The 26,745-nt window shown below is 48.8% G+C and overlaps 1 protein-coding gene across 2 annotated transcripts in view; it reads left to right on the top strand.

Annotated features, from left to right (window-relative positions):
- The window catches only part of TBC1D16 (TBC1 domain family member 16), a 267,299-nt gene that overhangs the window by 6,565 nt on the left and 233,989 nt on the right, over positions 1-26,745 (top strand). For both annotated transcript variants that reach the window (XM_082271734.1, XM_082271733.1), the window contains exon 2: positions 20,634-20,841. In XM_082271734.1, the coding sequence (XP_082127860.1) occupies positions 20,670-20,841 (172 nt within the window). In that variant the 5' untranslated portion in view covers positions 20,634-20,669. The remainder of the gene's footprint in view (positions 1-20,633; positions 20,842-26,745) is intronic.

Genomic DNA, 26,745 nt, shown 5'->3' with positions numbered 1-26,745 from the left:
GATCGTTTTACTTGCAACTTTCAGGCGACATTAGAGTCTTCGGGACTCTTAAGTCACATCAGAGTAGTACAGTAGTAGTTTGATAACAGGATAAAGTGGACACAATATTAATCACATCTCCAAGAGATGAGCAGACAGACAGAAACAATAGGTGACTCAATTAACATGACATAAACAGCTAGTCACCTAGACAGTTCGACACCAGTATTCAAGACGACCCAGGGCTGTCCAAATCTCATTAACCAGCTTTCTTTTTACATACATCTTCTTACTGAGTTTCAAATTAGCAGAGACTATCATGGCTTCCTTGACTGGTAAATGTAATAATGTCCTCTTACGTTATCTAACATGACATCTCCTTCAATGCTTGTAGCTCCCTCAAATTCCAGAGGCTACCCGGCAGTCTTCTCCAAAAGCCCCTGTCCTGGTTGGGTCTGCCATCATAGCAAGCAGCTTGCTTTGGGGGCACTTAGCAGGAGGGAGGGGCCAGGAGCACCGGTGAGGGGCCCAAGAAGGAGGATTGGGGCTGCTCTGTGCAAAACCAACTGCACAGAGGAGGTAAGTAGAACATGTTTGTTATTTTTAACCAAAAAAAAAACAAAACGAGACTTTAACATCACTTTGAGAGCCGGTTCACACTGGGGCGACTTGTCAGGCGACCTGGTCGCCTGACAAGTCGCAGCGGGTCGCCTGCCATAGATTAGCACAGGACACCTTCTAATAGGAGCGACACAAGTCGCTCCGACTTAGAAAAAGGGTCCTGAGCTACTTTGGGGCGACCTGGAGCGACCTGCATTGACTTAAATGATATGAAGTCCGTGCATGCTGCTCCGAGGTCGCGGTGCGAGCTGCGCACCGCGACTTCACAAGTCGGGTCACGCCTATGTGAACCGGCTCTAAGAGCCCATTCACACTAGCGCAACTTGTGAGGCGACTTGTGTAGCCCCAGGTTGCTTGACATAACAAAAGCAATGTTAATCAATCAGTGCCGTCTTAATTGGCACTACTGAAGTTGCTCCGACTTCAGAAAAGGGTCCTGTACTACTTTGAGGCGACCTGTGATCCGACTGTCCCATAGCCTTCAATGGGAGTTGCCTCCTTATCTTAATTGAAGGGACTTGTTATCAGACTTTCCAGGAAGAAGAAAGAGATTAGCCAGGCATTCCCCACCTTGCAGCCATGCCTATATGGTATATATATATATATATATATATATATATATATATATATATATATATATATATATATATATATGTAATGGTATATATATTCCATTATCTCTGCTTGGTCTGTGTGAGTGACACTGGTGGACACAGATAAGTGGCACTGGTGGACACTGATTCATGGCACTGATTCATGGTACTGATACGTGGCACTGGTGGACACTGATTCATGGCACTAATACGTGGCACTGGTGGACACTGATTTGTGGCACTGGTGGACACTGATACGTGGCACTGATACGTGGCACTGGTGGACACTGATTAGTGGCACTGATACGTGGCACTGGTGGACACTGATACGTGGCACTGATATGTGGCACTGGTGGACACTGATTCGTGGCACTGGTGGACACTGATACGTGGCACAGATACGTGTCACCGGTGGACACTGATACGTGGCACTGATATGTGGCACTGATACGTGGCACTGGTGGACACTGATACGTGGCACTGATACGTGGCACTGGTGGGCAGTGGCACTGGTGGACACTGATACGTGGCAGTGGCACTGGTGGGCAGTGGCACTGGTGGACACTGATACGTGGCACTGGTGGGCAATGAGGAAATGAGTAAAAAAAAACAGAAAAGGGGAATTAGGTCACAACACATCATATTCTGATTGGCCAAATACAAAGTTGTCTGTCATATAAGTTTGCGCTGAAGTCGTGGTAAAGTCGCGGTAAAATCAGTGTAAAAAGTCACTCCGACATGGGGCGACTTTATGGTCGCGGCAGTGTGAATTGGCTCTAACGCTGCAGTGGTTGTGTGATCAGGCAGACTGTCCTCCAGGTGTAGTTCAGTTGAATGGACACTGGGGCTGGGCAGGAAAGGGTGAAAAGCATTAACACATCTGGGAAACACAATCTGAAAATTTCAGCGAATGACCATTTGAAATCGATACACATTTATTAATAACATACACTATATCACCAAAAGTATTGGGACGCCTGCCTTTACACGCACATGAACTTTATTGCCATCCCAGTCTTAGTCTGTAGGGTTCAATATTGAGTTGGCCCACCCTTTGCAGCTATAACAGCTTCAACTCTTCTGGGAAGGCTGTCCACAAGGTTTAGGAGTGCCTATGGGAATGTTTGACCATTCTTCCAGAAGCGCATTTGTAAGGTCAGGCACTGATGTGGACGAAAAGGCCTTTGGGATGAATTCGAGCAGTGACTGTGAGCCAGGTCTTCTTGTCCCATCATCAGTGCCTGAACTCACAAATGCTCTTCTGGAAGAATGGTCAAACATTCCCATAGACACTCTCCTAAACCAGTGTGAATGTAGTCAATAGTATGCAGGAGGGTGAGAAACAGATAGGGTTAATGCACAAAAAATACAGCTTATACAGGCATTTGGTGTTCATTTTTTTTTTCAGTCCGTAAAAGTACCTTTATTTTAGCCCATGTGTCCATATGCACATAGACATTTACAGATGTAGTGGAAAGAAGCATTTACAGCTAGAGAAAAAAAAAACACCAAGGGCAGGTTCTTGAGAGGAGCTTAAGGAGTCTCCACGCTAATTCATCCCAAACATGTTACATAGTTACATAGTTACATAGTTAGTAAGGTTGAAAAAAGACATCAGTCCATCCAGTTCAACCTATGCATCCAGTTCAACCTATGAATGCGTGTGTGTGTTTGCTTTTAACCGTACATTGTGTACCCCTGTATGTTGTGGTCTTTAAGGTGTCCATCTAATAGTTTTTTGAAACTATCAATGCTCCCCGCTGATACGACTGCTTGCGGAAGAGAATTCCACATCCTTACCGCTCTTACAGTGAAGAACCCCTTACGCACTTTAAGGTTAAACCGCCTTTCCTCTAGTTTTAGTGAGTGACCACGTGTCTTATTGTATCTCCTCTCTCTGAATAGTTTGTTCCTTATGCTAGGGTCACCAGTACAGTATTTGTACATTGATATCATATCCCCCCTCAAGCGTCTCTTCTCCAGAGAGAATAAGTTCAATGCTTGTAGTCTTTCCTCATAGCTGATGTCCTCCATTCCCCTAATTATTTTTGTTGCCCTTCTCTGGACTTTCTCCAGTTCCAGCACATCCTTCCTGAGGACCGGTGCCCAGAACTGGACAGCATACTCCAGATGTGGCCGGACCAGAGTCTTGTAGAGCGGGAGAATAATCTCTTTATTTCTGGAGTGAATCCCCTTTTTTATACATCCCAGTATTCTTTTGGCTTTGCTTGCGGCGGCTTGGCATTGCATGCCCCTGCCAAGCTTGTTGTCTACCAGTACCCCCAGGTCCTTTTCCATCCTAGACTCACCCAGAGGTTCCCCCCCTAGTGAGTAGCTTGCTTTCTGGTTTCTGGCCCCCAAGTACATTACTTTACATTTTTCAACATTAAACCTCATCTGCCATGTAGTTGCCCACCCCGTTATTTTGTTCAGGTCTGCTTGCAAGGTTTCCACATCCTGCATAGAAGATATTGGCATGCCTAATTTAGTATCATCCGCAAATACTGAGATTGTACTAGATATCCCCTCCTCTAGATCATTTATGAATAAATTAAACAGGATTGGTCCCAGGACAGAACCCTGGGGGACCCCACTTTCCACACCCGCCCAATCCGAGTACTCCCCATTAATCACCACCCTCTGGACTCTCCCCTGGAGCCAGTTCTCTATCCAGGTACTCACCTTATGATCCATACCTACCTTCCTTAGTTTGTACAGTAATCGTTTGTGGGGAACGGTGTCAAAGGCCTTTGCAAAGTCCAGATACACCACATCCACAGGCTTACCTTTATCTAGGTGGCAGCTCACTTCATCGTAGAAGGTTAATAGATTGGTTTGGCAAGAACAGTTTTTCATGAATCCATGCTGATTACTACTAATAATACCATTTTCATTACTAAAGTCTTGTATGTGGTCCCGTAACATCCCCTCCAAAATTTTGCAGACTACTGATGTTAGGCTGACCGGCCTATAGTTACCCGGGATATATCTCGGCCCCTTCTTAAATATTGGTACCACGTTGGCTTTTTTCCAATCAGCTGGCACCATACCCGTCTGTAAACTATCCTTAAAGATCAAGAATAATGGTCTGGCGATCACCTGGCTGAGCTCTTAAGAACCCTCGGGTGCAAGCCATCCGGTCCCGGGGATTTATTTATGTTAAGTTTCTCTAGTTTAGCTCTAAGTCTATCTTCTGTTAGCCATGGCGGCACTTCCTGAGGTGTATTATTTAGTTCGGCCTTACAAGCTGGGATCGTGTAGCCCCCCTGATTCTTTTGTGAAGACTGAAGAGAAGAAATTATTTAACACTTCCGCCTTTTCTCTGTCCTCAGTGGCCATATTTCCTTTGTCATCTTTTATGGGGCCAATGTGTTCTGGCCTCGCTTTCTTACTGTTTATATACTTAAAGAACTTCTTGGGGTTCTTTTTACTCTCCTCCGCTATATGTCTCTCGTGTTCTATTTTAGCCGCCCTGATTTCATCTTTACATTTCTTATTACACTCTTTGTAGTGCTTAAATGCTGCCAATGACCCCTCAGTCTTGTATTTTTTGAAGGCCTTTTCTTTAGCTCTAATATACATTTTTATGTTGGAGTTTAGCCATCCAGGGTTTATTTTTGCTCTTTTAAATTTATTTCCCTTTGGAATGCACTGGCCAATCCCCTTGTTAAGTATGCTCTTGAAGCACTCCCATTTTTCCTCCGTGTTCTTTGTTTCCAGGGTTCTATCCCAATTGATATTTTCTAGCAGCGAGCGCAGTTTTGGGAAATTGGCTCTTTTGAAATTCAGTGTCCTTATATTACCCTTGTGTTTCCTATTACTGTAATTAATACTGAAACCAATTGACCTATGGTCACTGTTTCCTAAGTTGTCCCGTATTTCTATATCCGTGAGCAGGTCTGTATTGTTGGTAATCAGTAGGTCAAGTACCGCATTGTTTCTTGTCGGTGCATTCACCATCTGACCCATGAAATTGTCCTGCAAAACATTTAGGAACTGCCGAGCCTTGGCTGAGTGCGCGGTTCCTTCTGCCCAGTCTATATCTGGATAATTAAAGTCCCCCATTATAATGACATTTCCCATCCTTGCTGCCAATCCTATCTGTAAAAGGAGGTCCGCCTCACCCTCCTCCCTCTGGTTGGGGGGCCTATAGCATACGCCCAATATTACCTTCCCCACCGTGCCTTCCCTTTGAAGCTCTACCCATAGGGATTCTGCCTCATCCATAGCTCCATTATTAATATCATCCCTCATATTTACCTGTATACTATTCTTAATATACAGACATACCCCTCCCCCTTTTTTACCTTCTCTATCTCTGCGATAAAGGGAATACCCCTGAATGGTCGCCATCCAGTCATGAGAGCTGTCAAACCAAGTCTCTGTAATCCCCACAAAATCTAAGTCCTCCTCAAACATCAGCAGCTCCAGCTCTCCCATCTTGTTGGCCAGGCTTCTGGCATTGGTATATAAGCCTCGTAATTTTGATGTTTTTAGGCTGCTCTCTTGATTTTTCCCCGTACCCACCCTGGGTATAGGGGCTCCGAACACCCTACCGCTAATGCCCCCATTTCTGCCCTCTGAAACTTGCTTTCCACTGGCTAATTCTACATCTGTACCCTCCCCCCCATTCCCTAGTTTAAAAGCCCCTCTAACTTTTTGGCCATCCTCGCACCCAGTACGGCTGCACCCTCCCCATTTAGGTGCAATCCGTCCCTACCAAAGAGCCGGTGACCGACTGAGAAGTCGGCCCAGTTCTCCAGGAACCCGAAACCCTCCTTACTACACCAGCTCCTCAGCCACTCGTTAGCTTCCCTAATCTCCCGCTGCCTCTCTGGTGTGGCTCGAGGTACAGGTAGTATTTCGGAAAATACTACCTTGGAGGTCCTAGTCCTCAACTTAGCGCCCAAGTCCCTGAAATCGTTTAGGACTCTCCGTCTTCCTCTGCCTATGTCATTGGTACCCACGTGTACCATGACAGCTGGGTCTTCCCCAGCCCCACCCAGTAATCTGTCCACCCGATCCGCGATGTGCCGAACCCGAGCGCCCGGCAAACAACAGACTGTTCGGCGCACACGGTCTTTGTCACAGATTACACTGTCTGCCCTTCTAATAATTGAGTCCCCTACCACCAGCACCTGTCTTTCCTTTCCCTTTCTCCCGGCCTCACTGGAGGAGTTCTTCCCCTGGCAGCTAGGGGCGTCGCTCTGCTCCAGCAATGCTGGTCCCTGACTGGTTTCCCCAACATCACACAACGGGGCGTATCTATTGGGGTGCTCCAGCCCAGGATCAGCCTCCTTGCCTTGCCCCCTTCTACCCCTCCTAACTGTCACCCCTCTACTCTGCTCTGATGCCTGCACCTCCAATACTCCGCCCACCTCTGTGCAGGCCCCTGTCTGCACCTGATTGGTACAATCCTGGCTCTCCTCCGGTATGGACATTCGTCTCAGTGTTGCCAGCTGCTTCCCTAGATTCAGGACCTGAGCTTCCAGGGAAGCAACGTGCTCACATTTTGCGCATTTGTATTCGCCCTCGATCACCTGTCCGAGGAACGCATACATATCACAAGATGTACACCGAGTCGCATCTCCACACCCGCCGGGCATTGTACCTACTATCTAATCTAATGGGGATTCAGCGATTTAAGCCTATCCTATGTGGCTATTTCCTGGCTTCCTAACGCTACCTTCTCACCCTCTGGTGTTCCGCTACACTCACTTGACACTCAGTTGCACAACACTCACAATCTCACAGCCCGGTCAGTCTCACGACACTCCCAGTCGCACCACCCGGTCAGTCGCACAACACTCCTGTCGCACACACTCACAGCCCAATTTAGTTGCACCACACTCACAATCGCACAGCCGGTCAGTCGCACAACACTCTCAGTTGCCCAACACTCAGTTGCACAGCCCAGTCAGTCGCACCACACTCACAGTCGCAAGGACGCTCACAGTCGCAAGGACGCTCACAGTCGCACGGACGCTCACAGTCGCACGGACGCTCACCAGTTGCACGGACGCTCACCAGTCGCAAGGACGCTCACCAGTCGCAAGGACGCTCACCAGTCGCAAAGACGCTCACCAGTCGCAAAGACACTCACCAGTCGCAAAGACACTCACCAGTCGCAAGATGCTCACCAGTCGCAAGGACACTCACCAGTCGCAAGGACACTCACCAGTCGCAAGATGCTCACCAGTCGCAAGGACACTCACCAGTCGCAAAGACACTCACCAGTCGCAAAGACACTCACCAGTCGCAAGACACTCACCAGTCGCAAGACACTCACCAGTCGCAAGGACACTCACCAGTCGCAAGATGCTCACCAGTCGCAAGGACACTCACCAGTCGCAAGGACACTCACCAGTCGCAAGGAAACTCACCAGTCGCAAGATGCTCACCAGTCGCAAGATGCTCACCAGTCGCAAGGACACTCACCAGTCGCAAGGACACTCACCAGTCGCAAGATGCTCACCAGTCGCAAGGACACTCACCAGTCACAAGGACACTCACCAGTCGCAAGGACACTCACCAGTCGCAAGGACACTCACCAGTGGTAAGATGCTCACCAGTCGCTAGATACTCACCAGTCGCAAGACACTCACCAGTTGCAAGGACACTCACCAGTTGCAAGGACACTCACCAGTCGCAAGGACACTCACCAGTCGCAAGGACACTCACCAGTCGCTAGATACTCACCAGTGGTAAGATGCTCACCAGTCGCTAGATACTCACCAGTCGCAAGGACACTCACCAGTCGCAAGGACACTCACCAGTCGCAAGACACTCACCAGTCGCAAGACACTCACCAGTCGCAAGGACACTCACCAGTCGCAAGGACACTCACCAGTCGCAAGGAAACTCACCAGTCGCAAGGAAACTCACCAGTCGCAAGGACACTCACCAGTCGCAAGGACACTCACCAGTCGCAAGATGCTCACCAGTCGCAAGGACACTCACCAGTCGCAAGGACACTCACCAGTCGCAAGGACACTCACCAGTCGCAAGATGCTCACCAGTCGCAAGGACACTCACCAGTCGCAAGGACACTCACCAGTCGCAAGGACACTCACCAGTCGCTAGATACTCACCAGTGGTAAGATGCTCACCAGTCGCTAGATACTCACCAGTCGCAAGGACACTCACCAGTCGCAAGGACACTCACCAGTCGCAAGACACTCACCAGTCGCAAGGACACTCACCAGTCGCAAGGACACTCACCAGTCGCAAGGACACTCACCAGTCGCAAGGAAACTCACCAGTCGCAAGGACACTCACCAGTCGCAAGGACACTCACCAGTCGCAAGATGCTCACCAGTCGCAAGATGCTCACCAGTCGCAAGGACACTCACCAGTCGCAAGGACACTCACCAGTCGCAAGGACACTCACCAGTCGCAAGATGCTCACCAGTCGCAAGGACACTCACCAGTCGCTAGATACTCACCAGTGGTAAGATGCTCACCAGTCGCTAGATACTCACCAGTCGCAAGGATGCTCACCAGTGGTAAGATACTCACCAGTCGCAAGGACACTCACCAGTTGCAAGGACACTCACCAGTCGCAAGGACACTCACCAGTCGCAAGGACACTCACCAGTCGCTAGATACTCACCAGTGGTAAGATACTCACCAGTCGCAAGGACACTCACCAGTCGCTAGATACTCACCAGTCGCAAGACACTCACCAGTCGCAAGGACACTCACCAGTCGCAAGATGCTCACCAGTCGCAAGGACACTCACCAGTCGCAAGGACACTCACCAGTCGCAAGGAAACTCACCAGTCGCAAGACACTCACCAGTCGCAAGACACTCACCAGTCGCAAGGACACTCACCAGTCGCAAGATGCTCACCAGTCGCAAGATGCTCACCAGTCGCAAGGACACTCACCAGTCACAAGGACACTCACCAGTCGCAAGGACACTCACCAGTGGTAAGATGCTCACCAGTCGCTAGATACTCACCAGTCGCAAGACACTCACCAGTTGCAAGGACACTCACCAGTCGCAAGGACACTCACCAGTCGCAAGGACACTCACCAGTCGCAAGGACACTCACCAGTCGCTAGATACTCACCAGTCGCAAGGACACTCACCAGTCGCAAGGACACTCACCAGTCGCAAGGACACTCACCAGTCGCAAGGACACTCACCAGTCGCAAGGACACTCACCAGTCGCTAGATACTCACCAGTGGTAAGATGCTCACCAGTCGCTAGATACTCACCAGTCGCAAGGACACTCACCAGTCGCAAGGACACTCACCAGTCGCAAGGACACTCACCAGTCGCAAGGACACTCACCAGTCGCAAGGACACTCACCAGTCGCAAGGAAACTCACCAGTTGCAAGGAAACTCACCAGTCGCAAGGACACTCACCAGTCGCAAGGACACTCACCAGTCGCAAGGACACTCACCAGTCGCAAGGACACTCACCAGTCGCAAGATGCTCACCAGTCGCAAGGACACTCACCAGTCGCAAGGAAACTCACCAGTCGCAAGGACACTCACCAGTCGCTAGATACTCACCAGTGGTAAGATGCTCACCAGTCGCTAGATACTCACCAGTCGCAAGGACACTCACCAGTCGCAAGGACACTCACCAGTCGCAAGACACTCACCAGTCGCAAGGACACTCACCAGTCGCAAGGAAACTCACCAGTCGCAAGGAAACTCACCAGTCGCAAGGAAACTCACCAGTCGCAAGGACACTCACCAGTCGCAAGGACACTCACCAGTCGCAAGATGCTCACCAGTCGCAAGATGCTCACCAGTCGCAAGGACACTCACCAGTCGCAAGGACACTCACCAGTCGCAAGATGCTCACCAGTCGCAAGGACACTCACCAGTCGCAAGGACACTCACCAGTCGCAAGATGCTCACCAGTCGCAAGGACACTCACCAGTCGCAAGGACACTCACCAGTCGCTAGATACTCACCAGTGGTAAGATGCTCACCAGTCGCTAGATACTCACCAGTCGCAAGGATGCTCACCAGTGGTAAGATACTCACCAGTCGCAAGGACACTCACCAGTTGCAAGGACACTCACCAGTCGCAAGGACACTCACCAGTCGCAAGGACACTCACCAGTCGCTAGATACTCACCAGTGGTAAGATACTCACCAGTCGCAAGGACACTTACCAGTCGCTAGATACTCACCAGTGGTAAGATGCTCACCAGTTGCTAGATACTCACCAGTCGCAAGACACTCACCAGTCGCAAGACACTCACCAGTCGCAAGACGCTCACCAGTCGCAAGACGCTCACCAGTCGCAAGATGCTCACCAGTCGCAAGACACTCACCAGTCGCAAGGACACTCACCAGTCGCAAGGACACTCACCAGTCGCAAGGACACTCACCAGTCGCTAGATACTCACCAGTGGTAAGATGCTCACCAGTCGCTAGATACTCACCAGTCGCAAGGATGCTCACCAGTGGTAAGATACTCACCAGTCGCAAGGACACTTGTGTGTGTGTTCCTTTAAGCCTGACACTTGCTTAGGCTCCTGCCTCCCTCCTCTGTCACCTGCCGATCAGTCTCCCCTCAGCTCCTCTCCCTTCCAATGTCCAGGTCAGGTATTTTGCATCTCCTCTGGCCCCCTGCCCTCTCTCTGTCTGCCCGCCCTTGAAGGGGGGGGGGTTACCTCACCTCTCGCTGCCCGCACACCACGCTCTCACCTCTGGGGGAGGGGGGGTTCTCGCACCGCTCTTCTCAGGAGAGGAGGGGGGGGGTCTCGCACCGCTCGCCGCCGCTCAGTAGGGGGGGGGGGTTTGCACCGCTCGCCGCCGCTCTTCTTAGGAGGGGGGGTGATCACACACACACACTCGCTCGCTCGCTCACACACGCTCTCCTCTCACACGTCCGCCTCTGCTCCCGCGCTGCTCAGCCTCTGCTCCCGCACTGCACCAGTCCGCAGCACAGCACCACCTGCAGGCGACTGGGTTGTGGCTTACTACAATGCACTTAATGCAGTATAGTGCTTTGGGGTGCGATGTTCTATCGGGTTGAGGTCAGGACTCTGTGCAGGCCAGTCAAGTTCCTCCACCCCAAACTCACTCATCCATGTCTTTATGGACCTTGCTTTGTGCACTGGTACACAGTCATGCCGGAACAATAAGAGGCCATCCTTAAACTGTTCCCACAAAGATGGGAGCATGAAATTGTCCAAAATGTCTTGGTATGATGACGTCTTAAGAGTTCCCTTCACTGCAACTAAGGAGCCAATCCCAACCCCTGAAAAACAACCCCACACTATAATCTCCCCTCCACCAAATGATTTGGACCAGTGCACAAAGCAAGGTCCATAAATACATGGATGAGTGAGTTTGGGGTGGAGGAATTTGACTGGCCTGCACAGAGTCCTGGCCTCAACCTGATAGCACAGCTTTGGGATGAATTAAAGAGGAGACTGCTTAAGCTGATCTCAAGAACGGCTTTTTTTTTTTTTTTTTCTCTACCTGTAAATGCTTCTTTTCTACTTCATCTGGAAATGTCTATGTGCATATAGACACATGGGCTTAAATAAAGGCGCTTTTACGGACTGAAAAAAATAATAAAAAAACCACCTAAAGCCTGTGAAAGCAGTGTTTTTTGTGCCAGACCTTCTCGTCCAACATCAGTGCCTGACCTCACAAATGCACTTCTGGAAGAAAGGTCAAACATTCCCATAGACACTCCTAAACCTCCTAAGCCAGTGTGAATAGTGCATAGTAGACAGGGCGGTGAGAGGCCGATAGGGTTCATGCACAATAAACACCACTTAAACAGGCGTTGGGTGTTTTTTTTTTTTTTTTTTTTTTTAAAGCACCTGTATGTAAGCCCATGTGTCCATATGCATGTAGACATATACAGGTGTAGTAGAAAGTAAGCATTTATAGGTAGAGAAAATAAAAACACCAAAGGCACATTCTTGAGAGCAGCATAAAAGCAGAAAAAATGCTTTACATGCATAAAAGGTATACACATCAATGCATTCCAGCGGGCAGAATAAATGAATATTCCAGCCAGTAGGAGGCATTTACCCTTAAATTCTATACACACAGAAACTTGTGTGTAATACGTGGCTTTTGGCAGATTTTTTTAAGCTGCGATTCCCTTCCAGCAGTTTTGGTGTTCAGAGGAACTTTTTCAGATCCCCGTGTACACGAGTCCTTCGTTGTACATTAGCTCTTTTCTTTTTCTTCTATGTTATAGACTTTGCCTGAGTTTTCTGATATTTCAGCATCCTGGCTACCCATTCACTTGTCAGTGGCTCATAAGTGCTATTGTCAGAATGTAGTAGGGATCGACTGATTATCGGCAAAGCCGATATGCACTTTCCCCGATATATCGGAATCGACCCCTGAGGTTACAGATATTGCTGATATTTCGGAAAGTGCTTGTACTGGAGAGATGCCTGCAGCTAGAGGCATCACCCGGTACCGGTGTCCATAGCCGATGGTCGCCTGTCTTGTAATGGCGACCGATGCGGCTGAGAAGCCGCTCTGCTGTCATTACAAGGAACGGGAGGGGACGTTTCCCTCCCGCCGCCTTCCGCGGCTCGCCCGGGTCTCCCGTCCCACCGGGAGACCCGGACCGGTTTCCCCAGGCACTCAGCTAAAGTAGTGTAGTCTTTTATAAAGATAGATTACACAGAGTGGAGGGAGCATGGGAGGAGCTGGAGTGCAGAAGGCTGGAGGGGCGGAATTAATTTCAGCTGGTGAGGCGGAGCTGGATTGCAGACGGCTAGAGAGGCGGAGTTCTGATCAAAGCCGAGTGCCTGGTTTCGGCACAACACCTGAAGAAATCCAAAATTTGAGACCGCACTCAAGGTATTTGATGAAATCAAAAAGGTTTCTTTATTCCTCATGTATAAAGTAGACAGACAGTGTGCAAACAGACGTGCCTGGTTGACGCGTTTCACAACGCTGTAGGTCGCTTACTCATAACCACACCGGCACAACACCTGGCAACCAGCCTGCACAACTGCTGTCCTCGGCAGGACACCTGCCGAAGACCCGATCAAAGCCGCATTCGGCTCTGATCGGATCACCATGTAAAAACCAGGAAGTGATGTCATGACATCACTTCCGGGTATTCGGTGCCAGATTAAAAAAAATGACAGCATTCAAAACAGCCGAACTTGGTGTTTTGAATGCTTTTAAGTGCAGAGGAGGGTTTGGGGTCTTTTAGACCTCAGATCCCTCTACAAGAGTACCTGTCAAGTGATACAATTTTTTTTAAATGTACAAAAATATCGGCCGATGTTCTATCAAATTTCCCTACTCCATCAGATTTACCTACCTATGTCATTTCCGGTTGAGATCAGCTGTGGATTAGTCATACAGCAGCTTGTAGCCGCGTCACACGTCCTATTGGGCATGCGCAGAATAGGTAGGGAATTTTGATAACATCGTAAGGGGTCAGGCAAAAGTCCTAGTGTGCATGCGGACCAACAGGTCGGGCAGCGGGATCTCTTATAACAAACATCCATCTGATCTCCATGACCCGCCACTGCGCCAAGCCGCCACTGCACCGACCCGACAATCCGATCTACATGCCCCACACTGCGCCGACCCGACAATGAGACAGTGGGCGTGCGCGTGTGGCTAGAGAACAGGATTGTCCCATTGTCGGCTCGGCGCAGTGTATGCCATGGAGATCAGATGGATGTTTGTTATAAGAGATGCCGCTCCCCGACCTGTTGGTACACATGCGCCCACTCATGCGCAGTAGGACTTGTGCCTCACCAGTTACGATGTTATCAAAATTCCCTACCTATTCCGCGCATGCGCAGTAGGACGTGTGACGCGGCTACAGCTGGTGCATGACGAACCCACACCGTAAATGACGTAGGTAGGGAAATCTGATAGAACACCGATACCGATATGCAATGGTCAAAATATCGGTATCGGCAACAAAAAACTGATATCGGTCGATCACTAGAATGTAGTTACATTAGGTTATATACTGTATATAGTACTTTCATTTACTTTCAGTGTCTTTTACTGTATTCTAGGTTTCTTATTTTAGATGTGGTGCTGCCATGTCACGGTTTGCTCTCCCTTGGGTCTGAGAAGTGTGTTGCATGTTATTTATCACAGTGCTGACCAATCTACCAGAAGAGACTCCCAATGTTAGTTAAAGAGGGCTGTGCTGTATTGACACAGTAAGTGAGGCTGAATAAAGGCCAAAGTCCTCTCCTCATACTTCTGTTGCTTTTTAAGCATCCTGGTTTTTGTTAGCTCTTCTGGCTTGGCACCGCGTGCTATAACAGCTGTTTCTTCTAGTGCACCTACATTTTTATGTCACTGATTTTCCCAATGATTTTACTTTGTAACTAGAGCAGTGCAATCTAAAATGGAAAAAAATGTCCATACCTACAAAGATAAGACTAATGAACAACTGTATATTTTTTTTCATGCTGTTATGATTTTCCAAACAATTATTTTGTAGAGTTTGAACTTTTTTTTTGGGGAAAAAAAAAAGGTTATTGTTGCTATTGCCAACCATTTTAGTAGATATACCGATGTGTAGCAGATTCAGTTAGTTCTTAATAGCACCGCTTTACCAGAGTGGTGCTATTACTGCACCCTTAAAAAGAATTACCTTCAGTTTGTAGATAAGAAAACCGGAGGTAATTAAGACCAACTCTGTTGGGGTTCAGAGTAGTGATCGACCGATATCGGTTTTTCGTTACGATACCGATATTTTGGCAAATGCATATTGGTATGGGCCGATATGCGCCGATATTTTCATACATTTAAAAAAAAATATATATATATTTTTTTTTTTTTCTTGACAGGTACTTTTGTGGAGGGTTCTGGGGGTATAAAAGACCCCAAACCCCTCCTCTGCACTTAAAAGCATTCAAAACGCCAAGTTTGGCTGTTTTGAATGCTGTATTTTTTTGAATCTGACACCGAGTACCCGGAAGTGATGTCATGACATCACTTCCCGGGATTTTACATTGAGAGCCGATCAGAGCCGAATGCCGCTTTGATTGGGTCTTCTCTTCGGCGGTTGTGCAGGTAGGATGCCCGGATCTCCTGGGGAAGGCGGCGGGAGGGGGCGTCCCCTCCCGCTCCTTGTAATGACAGCACAGCGACTTCTCAGCCACATTGGTTGCCATTACAAGACAGTCGGCCATGGACGCCAGTACCGGGGTGATGCCTCTAGCTGCAGGCATCACTCCGGTACAAGCACTTTCCGAAATATCGGCAATATCAGTAACCTCAGGGGCCGATTCCGATATATCGGGGAAAGTGCATATCGGCCCCCGATATATCAGCTTTGTCAATAATTGGTCAATCCCTAGTTTATATGCGGTAGAAGACTGTGAGGAGGCAGGTAGGTGTATTTTATCGCAGAAAAAACATAGCCATAATAGCCTGCCTGCTCAGTTTGTTCTAAAAAGCCTTAATTTGTGCTTTAGGAAAGTACGTTGTATAGTACATGTGTTCTGTGCTAAGCTGAGACACAGCGGAAACAGCAGTAAGTTTAGGCATCAATGTGCAAGCTTGGCCTAGAACTGTTCCTCTTGCTGATAGTCTAACTCAACCTTTTTCAACCAGTGTACCTAGGTACCCTGGGGTGCTTTGAGGCTTCTTCCGGGGTGCCTTGGCAAAATGCCTAAACATTGCCCAAAAATTGTCTACAAGCTGGCATGTGGATGAAACCTGCCTTTTAGTTACACAAAGCTACAGGCTACTTCATTGTGCACCATTACAACCTTCTAGCTGCCGGTTTTCTAACAACCAATTGTCAGCTGATAAAGAGGATGTTGGTCGCCTGCACAGCATCCTTGTTTGACCCTCCCCTGCCCCTCTCCATCAGCTTTGGGGTAACATTAGCTGAGTGATTGATACAAACTGAGGCAGAAGAGAAACCTTGGTATACTAGTCTGTACCAGTGTTCAAAAGTGTATTTGCTTTGGAAGAATATATCACCTATATAACATTAGGTGTCCTACTTGGACTTGTGGATGTTGTTGCAGTAGGTAAAGCTATTACAATAGTTTTTTAAATTTTAGAATGGGGTGCCTCGAGACTGTCCATAATTTTAGAATGGGGTGCCTTGAGACTGTCCATAATTTTAGAATGGGGCGCCTCGAGACTGTCCATAATTTTAGAATGGGGTGCCTCGAGACTGTCCATAATTTTAGAATGGGGTGCCTCGAGACTGTCCATAATTTTAGAATGGGGTGCCTTGAGACTGTCCATAATTTTAGAATGGGGTGCCTTGAGACTGTCCATAATTTTAGAATGGGGTGCCTCGAGACTGTCCATAATTTTAGAATGGGGTGCCTCGAGACTGTCCATAATTTTAGAATGGGGTGCCTCGAGACTGTCCATAATTTTAGAATGGGGTGCCTTGAGACTGTCCATAATTTTAGAATGGGGTGCCTTGAGACTGTCCATAATTTTAGAATGGGGTGCCACGAGACTGTCCATAATTTTAGAAAGGGGTGCCACGAGACTGTCCATAATTTTAGAAAGGGGTGCCACGAGACTGTCCATAATTTTAGAATGGGGTGCCTCGAGACTGTCCATAATTTTAGAAAGGGGTGCCACGAGACTGTCCATAATTTTAGAATGGGGTGCCTCGAGACTGTCCATAATTTTAGAATGGGGTGCCTCGAGACTGTCCATAATTTTAGAATGGGGTGCCTCGAGACTGTCCATAATTTTAGAATGGGGTGCCTCGAGACTGTCCATAATTTTAGAATGGGGTGCCTCGAGACTGTCCATAATTTTAGAATGGGGTGCCTCGAGACTGTCCATAATTTTAGAATGGGTGCCTTGACTGAAAAAAGGTTGAGAAACACTGGTTTAGCTGACTGAGTTGTCTAGCTGTTCTGTTCCACCTAGCCAAGGTGCGGGCAGCAGACTTCTTCCAGCTTGCGTTAAACTGCAGATCCTGCAAAATCCGACACGTCTGGGAATGGTCAGGTCCCTGGTCCTCCACTGTGCTCAGTGGCTCAATCTGTTAGCCCCCTACATGACTATTTTGTGTCTGTAGTGATATAGGAGTTGACGAAAGGAACCACAGCATGTAGCATAAGAATCGTAAATTGACACTCCCGGAAGTGTGGACTTTTTCAGGATCCTCAGCCAGTGGGTTTTCTTCATGGCAGCAGGAAAGGTGGCTATTTAAAGCCAAGGGACCTTTATCTTTTTACGGTTATGCAAGAAGGCTGCGTATACAATAATAAATATGCCTATTTTTACTTTTCTTAGTCTTTTAAGGGCAAGAGTTAAAATCCCTGTATTTCCAGCACATAGGGAAGTTGGACCATGACTCCCACATACAAGCAGGGGTCCATCTCTCCTGCAGTCCCAACATACCCTTCTCATCACTGCTCTAATTACCATCTGTCTTGTGCCATGGGTGAAGTTGCTGATTAAAGAATTGTTTAAGGCAGTGTGATGGAGAGTTGGGTTGCTGCTTGTGAGGGTGCTGCCATAGGACATTATTTAAACCCTTGTTAGTTTACCTACCTTGTAAAAAATGCAAATTTATTCTGTGTTTGTATTCTGACTGCAAGGAGATAGACTGTATATAGCACAGATTAATTTTATTCAAAAAGTCATCTTAACTCCTTTAACCACTTAAGCCCCGGAAGATTTTACCCCCTTCCTGACCAGGGGGTATTTTGCGATTCGGCACTGCGTGACTTTAACAGACAATTGCGCGGCCGTGCGACGCTGTATCTAAACTAATTTGATGTCCTTTTTTTCCCACAAACAGAGCTTTCTTTTGGTGGTATTTGATCACCTGTGCGATTTTTTGATCACGCGCTATAAACAAAAAAAGAGCGTAAATTTTGCAAAAATAGCAATATTTTTCACATTTTTTTATATGAAATTCCCCCCCAAAAAAATGTAAAAATCAAAATTTTTTAACATTTTCGGACAACTTGTTTTCTGCTACCTATGTTTGGTAAAAAAAATCGCAAAAAGCGTATTTTGATTGGTTTGCGCAAAATTTATCGCATTTACTAACAAAGGGAAAGATTTTTGTCATTTTTGTTGGTTTTTTTTTTAACGCGTAATGGCGGCGATCTGCAATTTTTTTTTTTTGCGGTACTGCGACATTGCGGCGGACAGATCGGACCCTTGACTGATATTTTTGACACTTTTGGGGTTACCAGTGACATTTCTACAGTAATCAGTGCTATACATATGCACTATTACTGTAAAAATACACTGGTAGTGAAGGGGTTAACTTTATTTGAAAGGGAGGGGCTATGTATGTCCCTAGGGGCGTGATTTCTACTGTGATTGGCTGTGGCTTCAGATGTATGGAGAGTGATCAACGGTTCTACATAGTAGAACCGTATGATCATCCTGCATACACAGGGGAGAATGACAGGCAGCTTGTTTACACAAGCCGCCTGACTTTCTCCCTCTCCCCCGCCGATCGCAGAGTGGCCGGCGGACATCGGGTCCGCCGGTTACACGCGCGGGGGGGTTCGTGACCACGCGGGAGCGGGAGCGCGCGCTCACTCCCTAGACCCTCACAAGCTAGTGACGTAGCCCTACGTCAGTTTGCCTGTGAGGGGCTGACTGCCGACGTAGATCGGCGTTAGGCAGTCGGCAAGTGGTTAAGACCGCCCGCCGTGGATGTACTGCAGCAGGCCGCTCCTGGGCAAATCGCCATACATGTACAGCGCTCGCGGGAGTCTCAGGGGTGAGCGTGCGCCGCCGGCGGTGCGCTCCTGTCCCCACTCCTCAGCGGGGAGGCCGATGCGTGTGTCAGGTGGCTCCGATTGCCGCCTGACACCCACGATCGCTCCCCGCTGAGAGAGGATGGTCGGCTGTTGTAAATACAGCCGCCTGTCACGACCCGGACTTGAACTCTGGCAATGACTCTACTTGCTGAGCCACCTGGAATGCTGGACAGCTCCTTGGACAAATCCTTGAATGATCCTGCCGTGAATCTTGATTTCCTTGAACATTGAACCCTTTGCTCCTCCCATGAACTTCCTGATTTAAGCCTTGTCTCTGCACTTCCTGGTCACCAGAATATTGTGCCTTCACCAGCCAATATCTCGCTTGTCTCACCTGCTGCCATCTTCGCTACAGTTCGTTCTCAACACCTGGCTTGTTCCTCGACTACGCTTCTGCCTAATCCCGACCTGCAAGTACTTGTTACTGACCTTTGGCTATTCCTAGACTATGCTTCTGCTTGATCCTGACCTGCTATATCTGCTACAGTACCCTGGCTTGCTCACCTCCTGGTGGGGTGATCCTGAGGACCGCGACCTGGTGCTAACAAGCAGCAAATCCATCTCCACCATCAGGAGCTCTGGTGAACACCGGTTAGTACTTAGATTCCGCACCTCAGGTGAGCCTGCGTCACCTGCCAGTGTGACCTGCCTGTGTTCATATCCAGCTGGTTCCTGTGTAAGCTCCTATAGCTATTGGTCTTCAAGCCAGATCGTGACACCGCCGTTCTTCTCCCTGGAATGATCATAGAGCCCCTGTGATCCTTCTATATAAGATCACATGTCTCTATGGTCATTTCACAAGCCACGCCCCCCCCCCCCCCAAGTTAGAATCACTCCCCTAGGCTCACATTTAACTCCTTGATCACCCACAGTGTTAACCCCTTCCCTGCCAGTGTCATTATTACAGTAACAGTGCATATTTTTAGCACTGATTACTGTAGTAATGTCCGTGGTACCTCCAAAAGTGTCAAAAATGTCAGTCAGGGGTCCGATCTGTCTGCAGTCTCGCAAAAAAACGCTGATCGCCGCCATTACTAGTAAAAAATAAAAACAATAAAAATGACAAATCTTTCCCGTAGTCCCGTAAAAATATGTAGCAGAAAACAAATTGGCCTAAAATGTTAAAATATTTTGATTTTTTTACATTTTTTTTGGGGGGGGAGAATGTTATATTGCAGAATGTGAAAAATATTGTTTTATTTTTATTTTTCAATCGTCGCTCTTTTTTTGTTTATAGCACAAAAAATAAAAATTGCACAGGTGATCAAATACCACCAAAAGAAGGCTCTGTTTGTGGGGAAAAAAAGGACATACATTTAGTTTGGGTACAGCGTCCCACAACTGCGCAATTGTCAGTTAAAATAACGCAGTGCCGAATCGCAGAATAGGGCCTGGTCAGGAATGGGGTAAAACCTTCTGGGGCTGAAGTGGGTAATTTATCCATCCTAGAAAGACTATTAACATAGCTTTATGTTAATAATTTGGTATTAATCCATGCTGACTAACGGATTGTTAGTCAGCATGGATCATAACCAAATCCTCAATTGATTATTGCATGTCCAAGACAACACTTTGTGATTGGGCAAACCCAGTCACATGGCATCAAAACTAAAGCATAAATGTGCATGCATCCTCTGAGCATCTGTCTGGCAGGGCATTTTTCTATACATGTGACACCCCTTTTATAACTTTCTGCCTTACATGTGATATGTTTCTGTTTGTTTTATAGGAGGTTTGAAGGTTGACAGAGGATGGAATTATTGTCATGTCTTTGGGACGGCTTCTTCGTCGCGCTTCCTCCAAGGCCTCCGACCTCCTGACCCTTGGCTCCGACGGAGGAACATCCCCTATACTAGATGGAGAGATAATATTCTCAAAAAATAATGTGTGTGTACATCCCCGAGAGCTACTGCAGGATGTTTCACCACACCATCCTGGTGAGCACAGTTGCATTATTATTAAGTTGCATTATTATTAAGTTGCATTATAATTAAGTTGCATTAATATTAACCACTTGCCGACTGCCTCATGACTATACACTGCGGCAGTGAGCCCCCTACAGGCAAAGTGACGTACCAGTACGTCGCTCACCCATGAGCCTGTAGGGGGGCAAGCGCGTGCCGCCGCCGGCGCGCTCCCGCTCCCGCTCGTTTCCTGCCATCCCCGCGCGTGTGACCAGTGGCTCCAATGTCCGCCGGCCACTCGTGATCTCCCTCAGGAGAGGGAGAAAGACAGACGGCTGATGTAAACAAAGCCGCCTGTCGTTCTCCCTTAGATCATCACAGAGGCTATGCGATCCTGCTATGTAGGATTGTATGTCTCTGTGATGATCTAACAAGCCACGCCCCCTGACAGTTAGAATCACGCCCCTAGGGACACACTTAACCCCTTAATCACTGATAAAGTTAACCCCTTCCCTGCCAGTGTCATTTTTACAGTAACAGTGCATATGTATAGCACTGATTACTGTAGTAATGTCACTGGTAACCCCAAAAGTGTCAAAAATGTCAGTCAGGGGTCCGATCTGTCCGCCGCAATGTTGCAGTCCCGCAAAAAATAAATCGCAGATCGCTGCCATTACTAGTTAAAAAAAAAAAAAACAATGAAAATGACATAAATCTTTCCCGTAGTTAGTAAACGCAATAACTTTTGCGCAAACCAATCAAAATACGCTTATTGCGATTTTTATTTTTTTTTTACCAAAAATATGTAGCAGAAAACAAATTGGCCTAAAATGTTAAAAAATTTAGATTTTTACATTTTTTTTTTAATTTCATATAAAAAATGTAAAAAATATTGTTATTTTTTCAAAAGTGTCGCTTTTTTTTGTTTATAGCGCAAAAAATAAAAATCGCACAGGTGATCAAATACCACCAAAAGAAAGCTCTGTTTGTGGGAAAAAAAGGACATCAATTTTATTTTGGTACAGCGTCGCACAACCGCGCAATTGTCCGTTAAAATCACGCAGTGCCGAATCGCAAAATAGGGCCTGGTCTTTGAGCAGCCAAATCCTCCGGGGCTTAAGTGGTTAAGTTGCATTATTAAGTTGCATTATTATTAAATTGCATTATTATTAAGTTCTAGACACAATTTCATGTATAGGTACAGAATACAAATATATGCAGATGTAGTCTAAAGATCAACTGCAGGTGAAACGCTAATTATGATCTAATTCATCCACGCAGAAATCATTAGTTCCAGTGTGCAGGTAATGTCTCCAGAGCTGTGTGGCTCAGTGTACATTCAATAAAAGGATAGGTGCATTTTTTCTTTAAGTGGGGGTTTTGTCTTCGGTCACACGGAACGTGGCTTTGAAATCATGCAATTTCTAACCTGCCCTGGCGACTGTCACAATATCCAAGGCCCTGGTGAGTGGCACAATATTCAAGGCCCTGGCGAGTGGCACAATATCCAAGGCACTGGCGAGTGTCGCAATATCCAAGGCCCTGGCGAGTGGCACATAATCCAAGGCACTGGCGAGTGGCACAATATCCAAGGCACTGGCGAGTGGTACAATATCCAAGGCACTGGCGAGTGGCACAATATCCAAGGCACTGGCGAGTGGCACAATATCCAAGGCACTGGCGAGTGTCACAATATCCAAGGCACTGGCGAGTGTCGCAATATCCAAGGCCCTGGCGAGTGGCACAATATCCAAGGCACTGGCGAGTGGCACAATATCCAAGGCACTGGCGAGTGGTACAATATCCAAGGCACTGGCGAGTGGCACAATATCCAAGGCACTGGCGAGTGTCACAATATCCAAGGCACTGGCGAGTGTCACAATATCCAAGGCCCTGGCGAGTGGCACAATATCCAAGGCACTGGCGAGTGGCACAATATCCAAGGCACTGGCGAGTGGTACAATATCCAAGGCACTGGCGAGTGTCACAATATCCAAGGCCCTGGCGAGTGGCACAATATCCAAGGCACTGGCGAGTGGCACAATATCCAAGGCCTTGGCGAGTGTCACAATATCCAAGGCCCTGGCGAGTGGCACAATATCCAAGGCCCTGGCGAGTGTCGCAATATCCAAGGCCCTGGCGAGTGTCGCAATATCCAAGGCCCTGGCGAGTGTCGCAATATCCAAGGCCCTGGCGAGTGTCGCAATATCCAAGGCCCTGGCGAGTGTTGCAATATCCAAGGCCCTGGCGAGTGTCGCAATATCCAAGGCCCTGGCGAGTGGCACAATATCCAAGGCACTGGCGAGTGGTACAATATCCAAGGCACTGGCGAGTGTCACAATATCCAAGGCACTGGCGAGTGGTACAATATCCAAGGCCCTGGCGAGTGGTACAATATCCAAGGCCCTGGCAAGTGTCACAATATCCAAGGCACTGGCGAGTGTCACAATATCCAAGGCACTGGCGAGTGTCACAATATCCAAGGCACTGGCGAGTGTCACAATATCCAAGGCCCTGGCGAGTGGCACAATATCCAAGGCCCTGGCTAGTGGCACAATATCCGAGGCCCTGGCGAGTGGCACAATATCCAAGGCACTGGCGAGTGGCACAATATCCAAGGCCCTGGCGAGTGGCACAATATCCAAGGCACTGGCGAGTGTCACAATATCCAAGGCACTGGCGAGTGTCACAATATCCAAGGCACTGGCGAGTGTCCCAATATCCAAGGCACTGGCGAGTGTCCCAATATCCAAGGCACTGGCGAGTGTCACAATATCCAAGGCACTGGCTAGTGGCACAATATCCAAGGCACTGGCGAGTGTCACAATATCCATGGCACTGGCGAGTGTCACAATATCCAAGGCACTGGCGAGTGTCACAATATCCAAGGCACTGGCTAGTGGCACAATATCCAAGGCACTGGCGAGTGTCACAATATCCAAGGCCCTGGCGAGTGTCACAATATCCAAGGCACTGGCGAGTGTCGCAATATCCAAGGCCCTGGCGAGTGTCGCAATATCCAAGGCCCTGCCGAGTGTCGCAATATCCAAGGCCCTGCCGAGTGTCGCAATATCCAAGGCCCTGGCGAGTGTCGCAATATCCAAGGCCTTGGCGAGTGTCGCAATATCCAAGGCCCTGGCGAGTGGCACAATATCCAAGGCACTGGCGAGTGGTACAATATCCAAGGCACTGGCGAGTGTCACAATATCCAAGGCACTGGCGAGTGGTACAATATCCAAGGCCCTGGCAAGTGTCACAATATCCAAGGCACTGGCGAGTGTCACAATATCCAAGGCACTGGCGAGTGTCACAATATCCAAGGCACTGGCGAGTGTCACAATATCCAAGGCCCTGGCGAGTGGCACAATATCCAAGGCCCTGGCTAGTGGCACAATATCCGAGGCCCTGGCGAGTGGCACAATATCCAAGGCACTGGCGAGTGGCACAATATCCAAGGCCCTGGCGAGTGGCACAATATCCAAGGCACTGGCGAGTGTCACAATATCCAAGGCACTGGCGAATGTCACAATATCCAAGGCACTGGCGAGTGTCACAATATCCAAGGCACTGGCGAGTGTCACAATATCCAAGGCCCTGGCGAGTGGCACAATATCCAAGGCCCTGGCTAGTGGCACAATATCCGAGGCCCTGGCGAGTGGCACAATATCCAAGGCACTGGCGAGTGGCACAATATCCAAGGCCCTGGCGAGTGGCACAATATCCAAGGCCCTGGCGAGTGGCACAATATCCAAGGCACTGGCGAGTGTCACAATATCCAAGGCACTGGCGAGTGTCACAATATCCAAGGCACTGGCGAGTGTCCCAATATCCAAGGCACTGGCGAGTGTCACAATATCCAAGGCACTGGCTAGTGGCACAATATCCAAGGCACTGGCGAGTGTCACAATATCCATGGCACTGGCGAGTGTCACAATATCCAAGGCACTGGCGAGTGTCACAATATCCAAGGCACTGGCTAGTGGCACAATATCCAAGGCACTGGCGAGTGTCACAATATCCAAGGCCCTGGCGAGTGTCACAATATCCAAGGCACTGGCGAGTGTCACAATATCCAAGGCACTGGCGAGTGGCACAATATACAAGGCCCTGGCGAGTGGCACAATATCCAAGGCCCTGGCGAGTGGCACAATATCCAAGGCCCTGGCGAGTGGCACAATATCCAAGGCCCTGGCGAGTGGCACAATATCCAAGGCCCTGGCGAGTGGCACAATATCCAAGGCCCTGGCGAGTGGTACAATATCCAAGGCCCTGGCGAGTGTCACAATATCCAAGGCACTGGCGAGTGTCACAATATCCAAGGCACTGGCGAGTGGTACAATATCCAAGGCACTGGCGAGTGTCACAATATCCAAGGCACTGGCGAGTGTCACAATATCCAAGGCACTGGCGAGTGTCACAATATCCAAGGCCCTGGCGAGTGTCACAATATCCAAGGCACTGGCGAGTGTCACAATATCCAAGGCACTGGCGAGTGGCACAATATCCAAGGCCCTGGCGAGTGGCACAATATCCAAGGCCCTGGCGAGTGGCACAATATCCAAGGCCCTGGCGAGTGTCACAATATCCAAGGCCCTGGCGAGTGGCACAATATCCAAGGCACTGGCGAGTGTCACAATATCTAAGGCACTGGCGAGTGTCACAATATCCAAGGCACTGGCGAGTGTCACAATATCCAAGGCACTGGCGAGTGTCACAATATCCAAGGCCCTGGCGAGTGTCACAATATCCAAGGCCCTGGCGAGTGTCACAATATCCAAGACCCCGGCGAGTGTCACAATATCCAAGGCCCCGGCGAGTGTCACAATATCCAAGGCCCCGGCGAGTGTCACAATATCCAAGGCCCCGGCGAGTGTCACAATATCCAAGGTACTGGCGAGTGTCACAATATCCAAGGCACTGGCGAGTGTCACAATATCCAAGGCACTGGCGAGTGGCACAATATCCAAGGCCCTGGCGAGTGTCACAATATCCAAGGCCCTGGCGAGTGGCACAATATCCAAGGCACTGGCGAGTGTCACAATATCCAAGGCACTGGCGAGTGTCACAATATCCAAGGCACTGGCGAGTGTCACAATATCCAAGGCACTGGCGAGTGTCACAATATCCAAGGCCCTGGCGAGTGGCACAATATCCAAGGCCCTGGCGAGTGGCACAATATCCAAGACCCCGGCGAGTGTCACAATATCCAAGGCCCCGGCGAGTGTCACAATATCCAAGGCCCCGGCGAGTGTCACAATATCCAAGGCCCCGGCGAGTGTCACAATATCCAAGGCCCCGGCGAGTGTCACAATATCCAAGGCACTGGCGAGTGTCACAATATCCAAGGCACTGGCGAGTGTCACAATATCCAAGGCACTGGCGAGTGTCACAATATCCAAGGCACTGGCGAGTGTCACAATATCCAAGGCCCTGGCTAGTGGCACAATATCCAAGGCCCTGGCGAGTGGCACAATATCCAAGGCACTGGCGAGTGGCACAATATCCAAGGCACTGGCGAGTGGCACAATATCCAAGGCCCTGGCGAGTGGCACAATATCCAAGGCACTGGCGAGTGTCACAATATCCAAGGCCCTGGCGAGTGTCACAATATCCAAGGCCCTGGCGAGTGTCACAATATCCAAGGCCCTGGCGAGTGTCACAATATCCAAGGCACTGGCGAGTGTCACAATATCCAAGGCACTGGCGAGTGTCACAATATCCAAGGCCCTGGCGAGTGGCACAATATCCAAGGCACTGGCGAGTGGCACAATATCCAAGGCCCCGGCGAGTGTCACAATATCCAAGGCCCCGGCGAGTGTCACAATATCCAAGGCCCTGGCGAGTGTCACAATATCCAAGGCACTGGCGAGTGGCACAATATCGAAGGCCCTGGCGAGTGTCACAATATCCAAGGCCCTGGCGAGTGTCACAATATCC

This window comes from Pelophylax lessonae, assembly GCF_965119305.1.
Source record: "Pelophylax lessonae genome assembly, chromosome: 11".
NCBI classification, from domain to species: domain Eukaryota; kingdom Metazoa; phylum Chordata; class Amphibia; order Anura; family Ranidae; genus Pelophylax; species Pelophylax lessonae.
The sequence above is the reverse complement of the archived record's forward strand: the minus strand, read 5'-3'. Positions and strand labels throughout refer to the sequence as shown.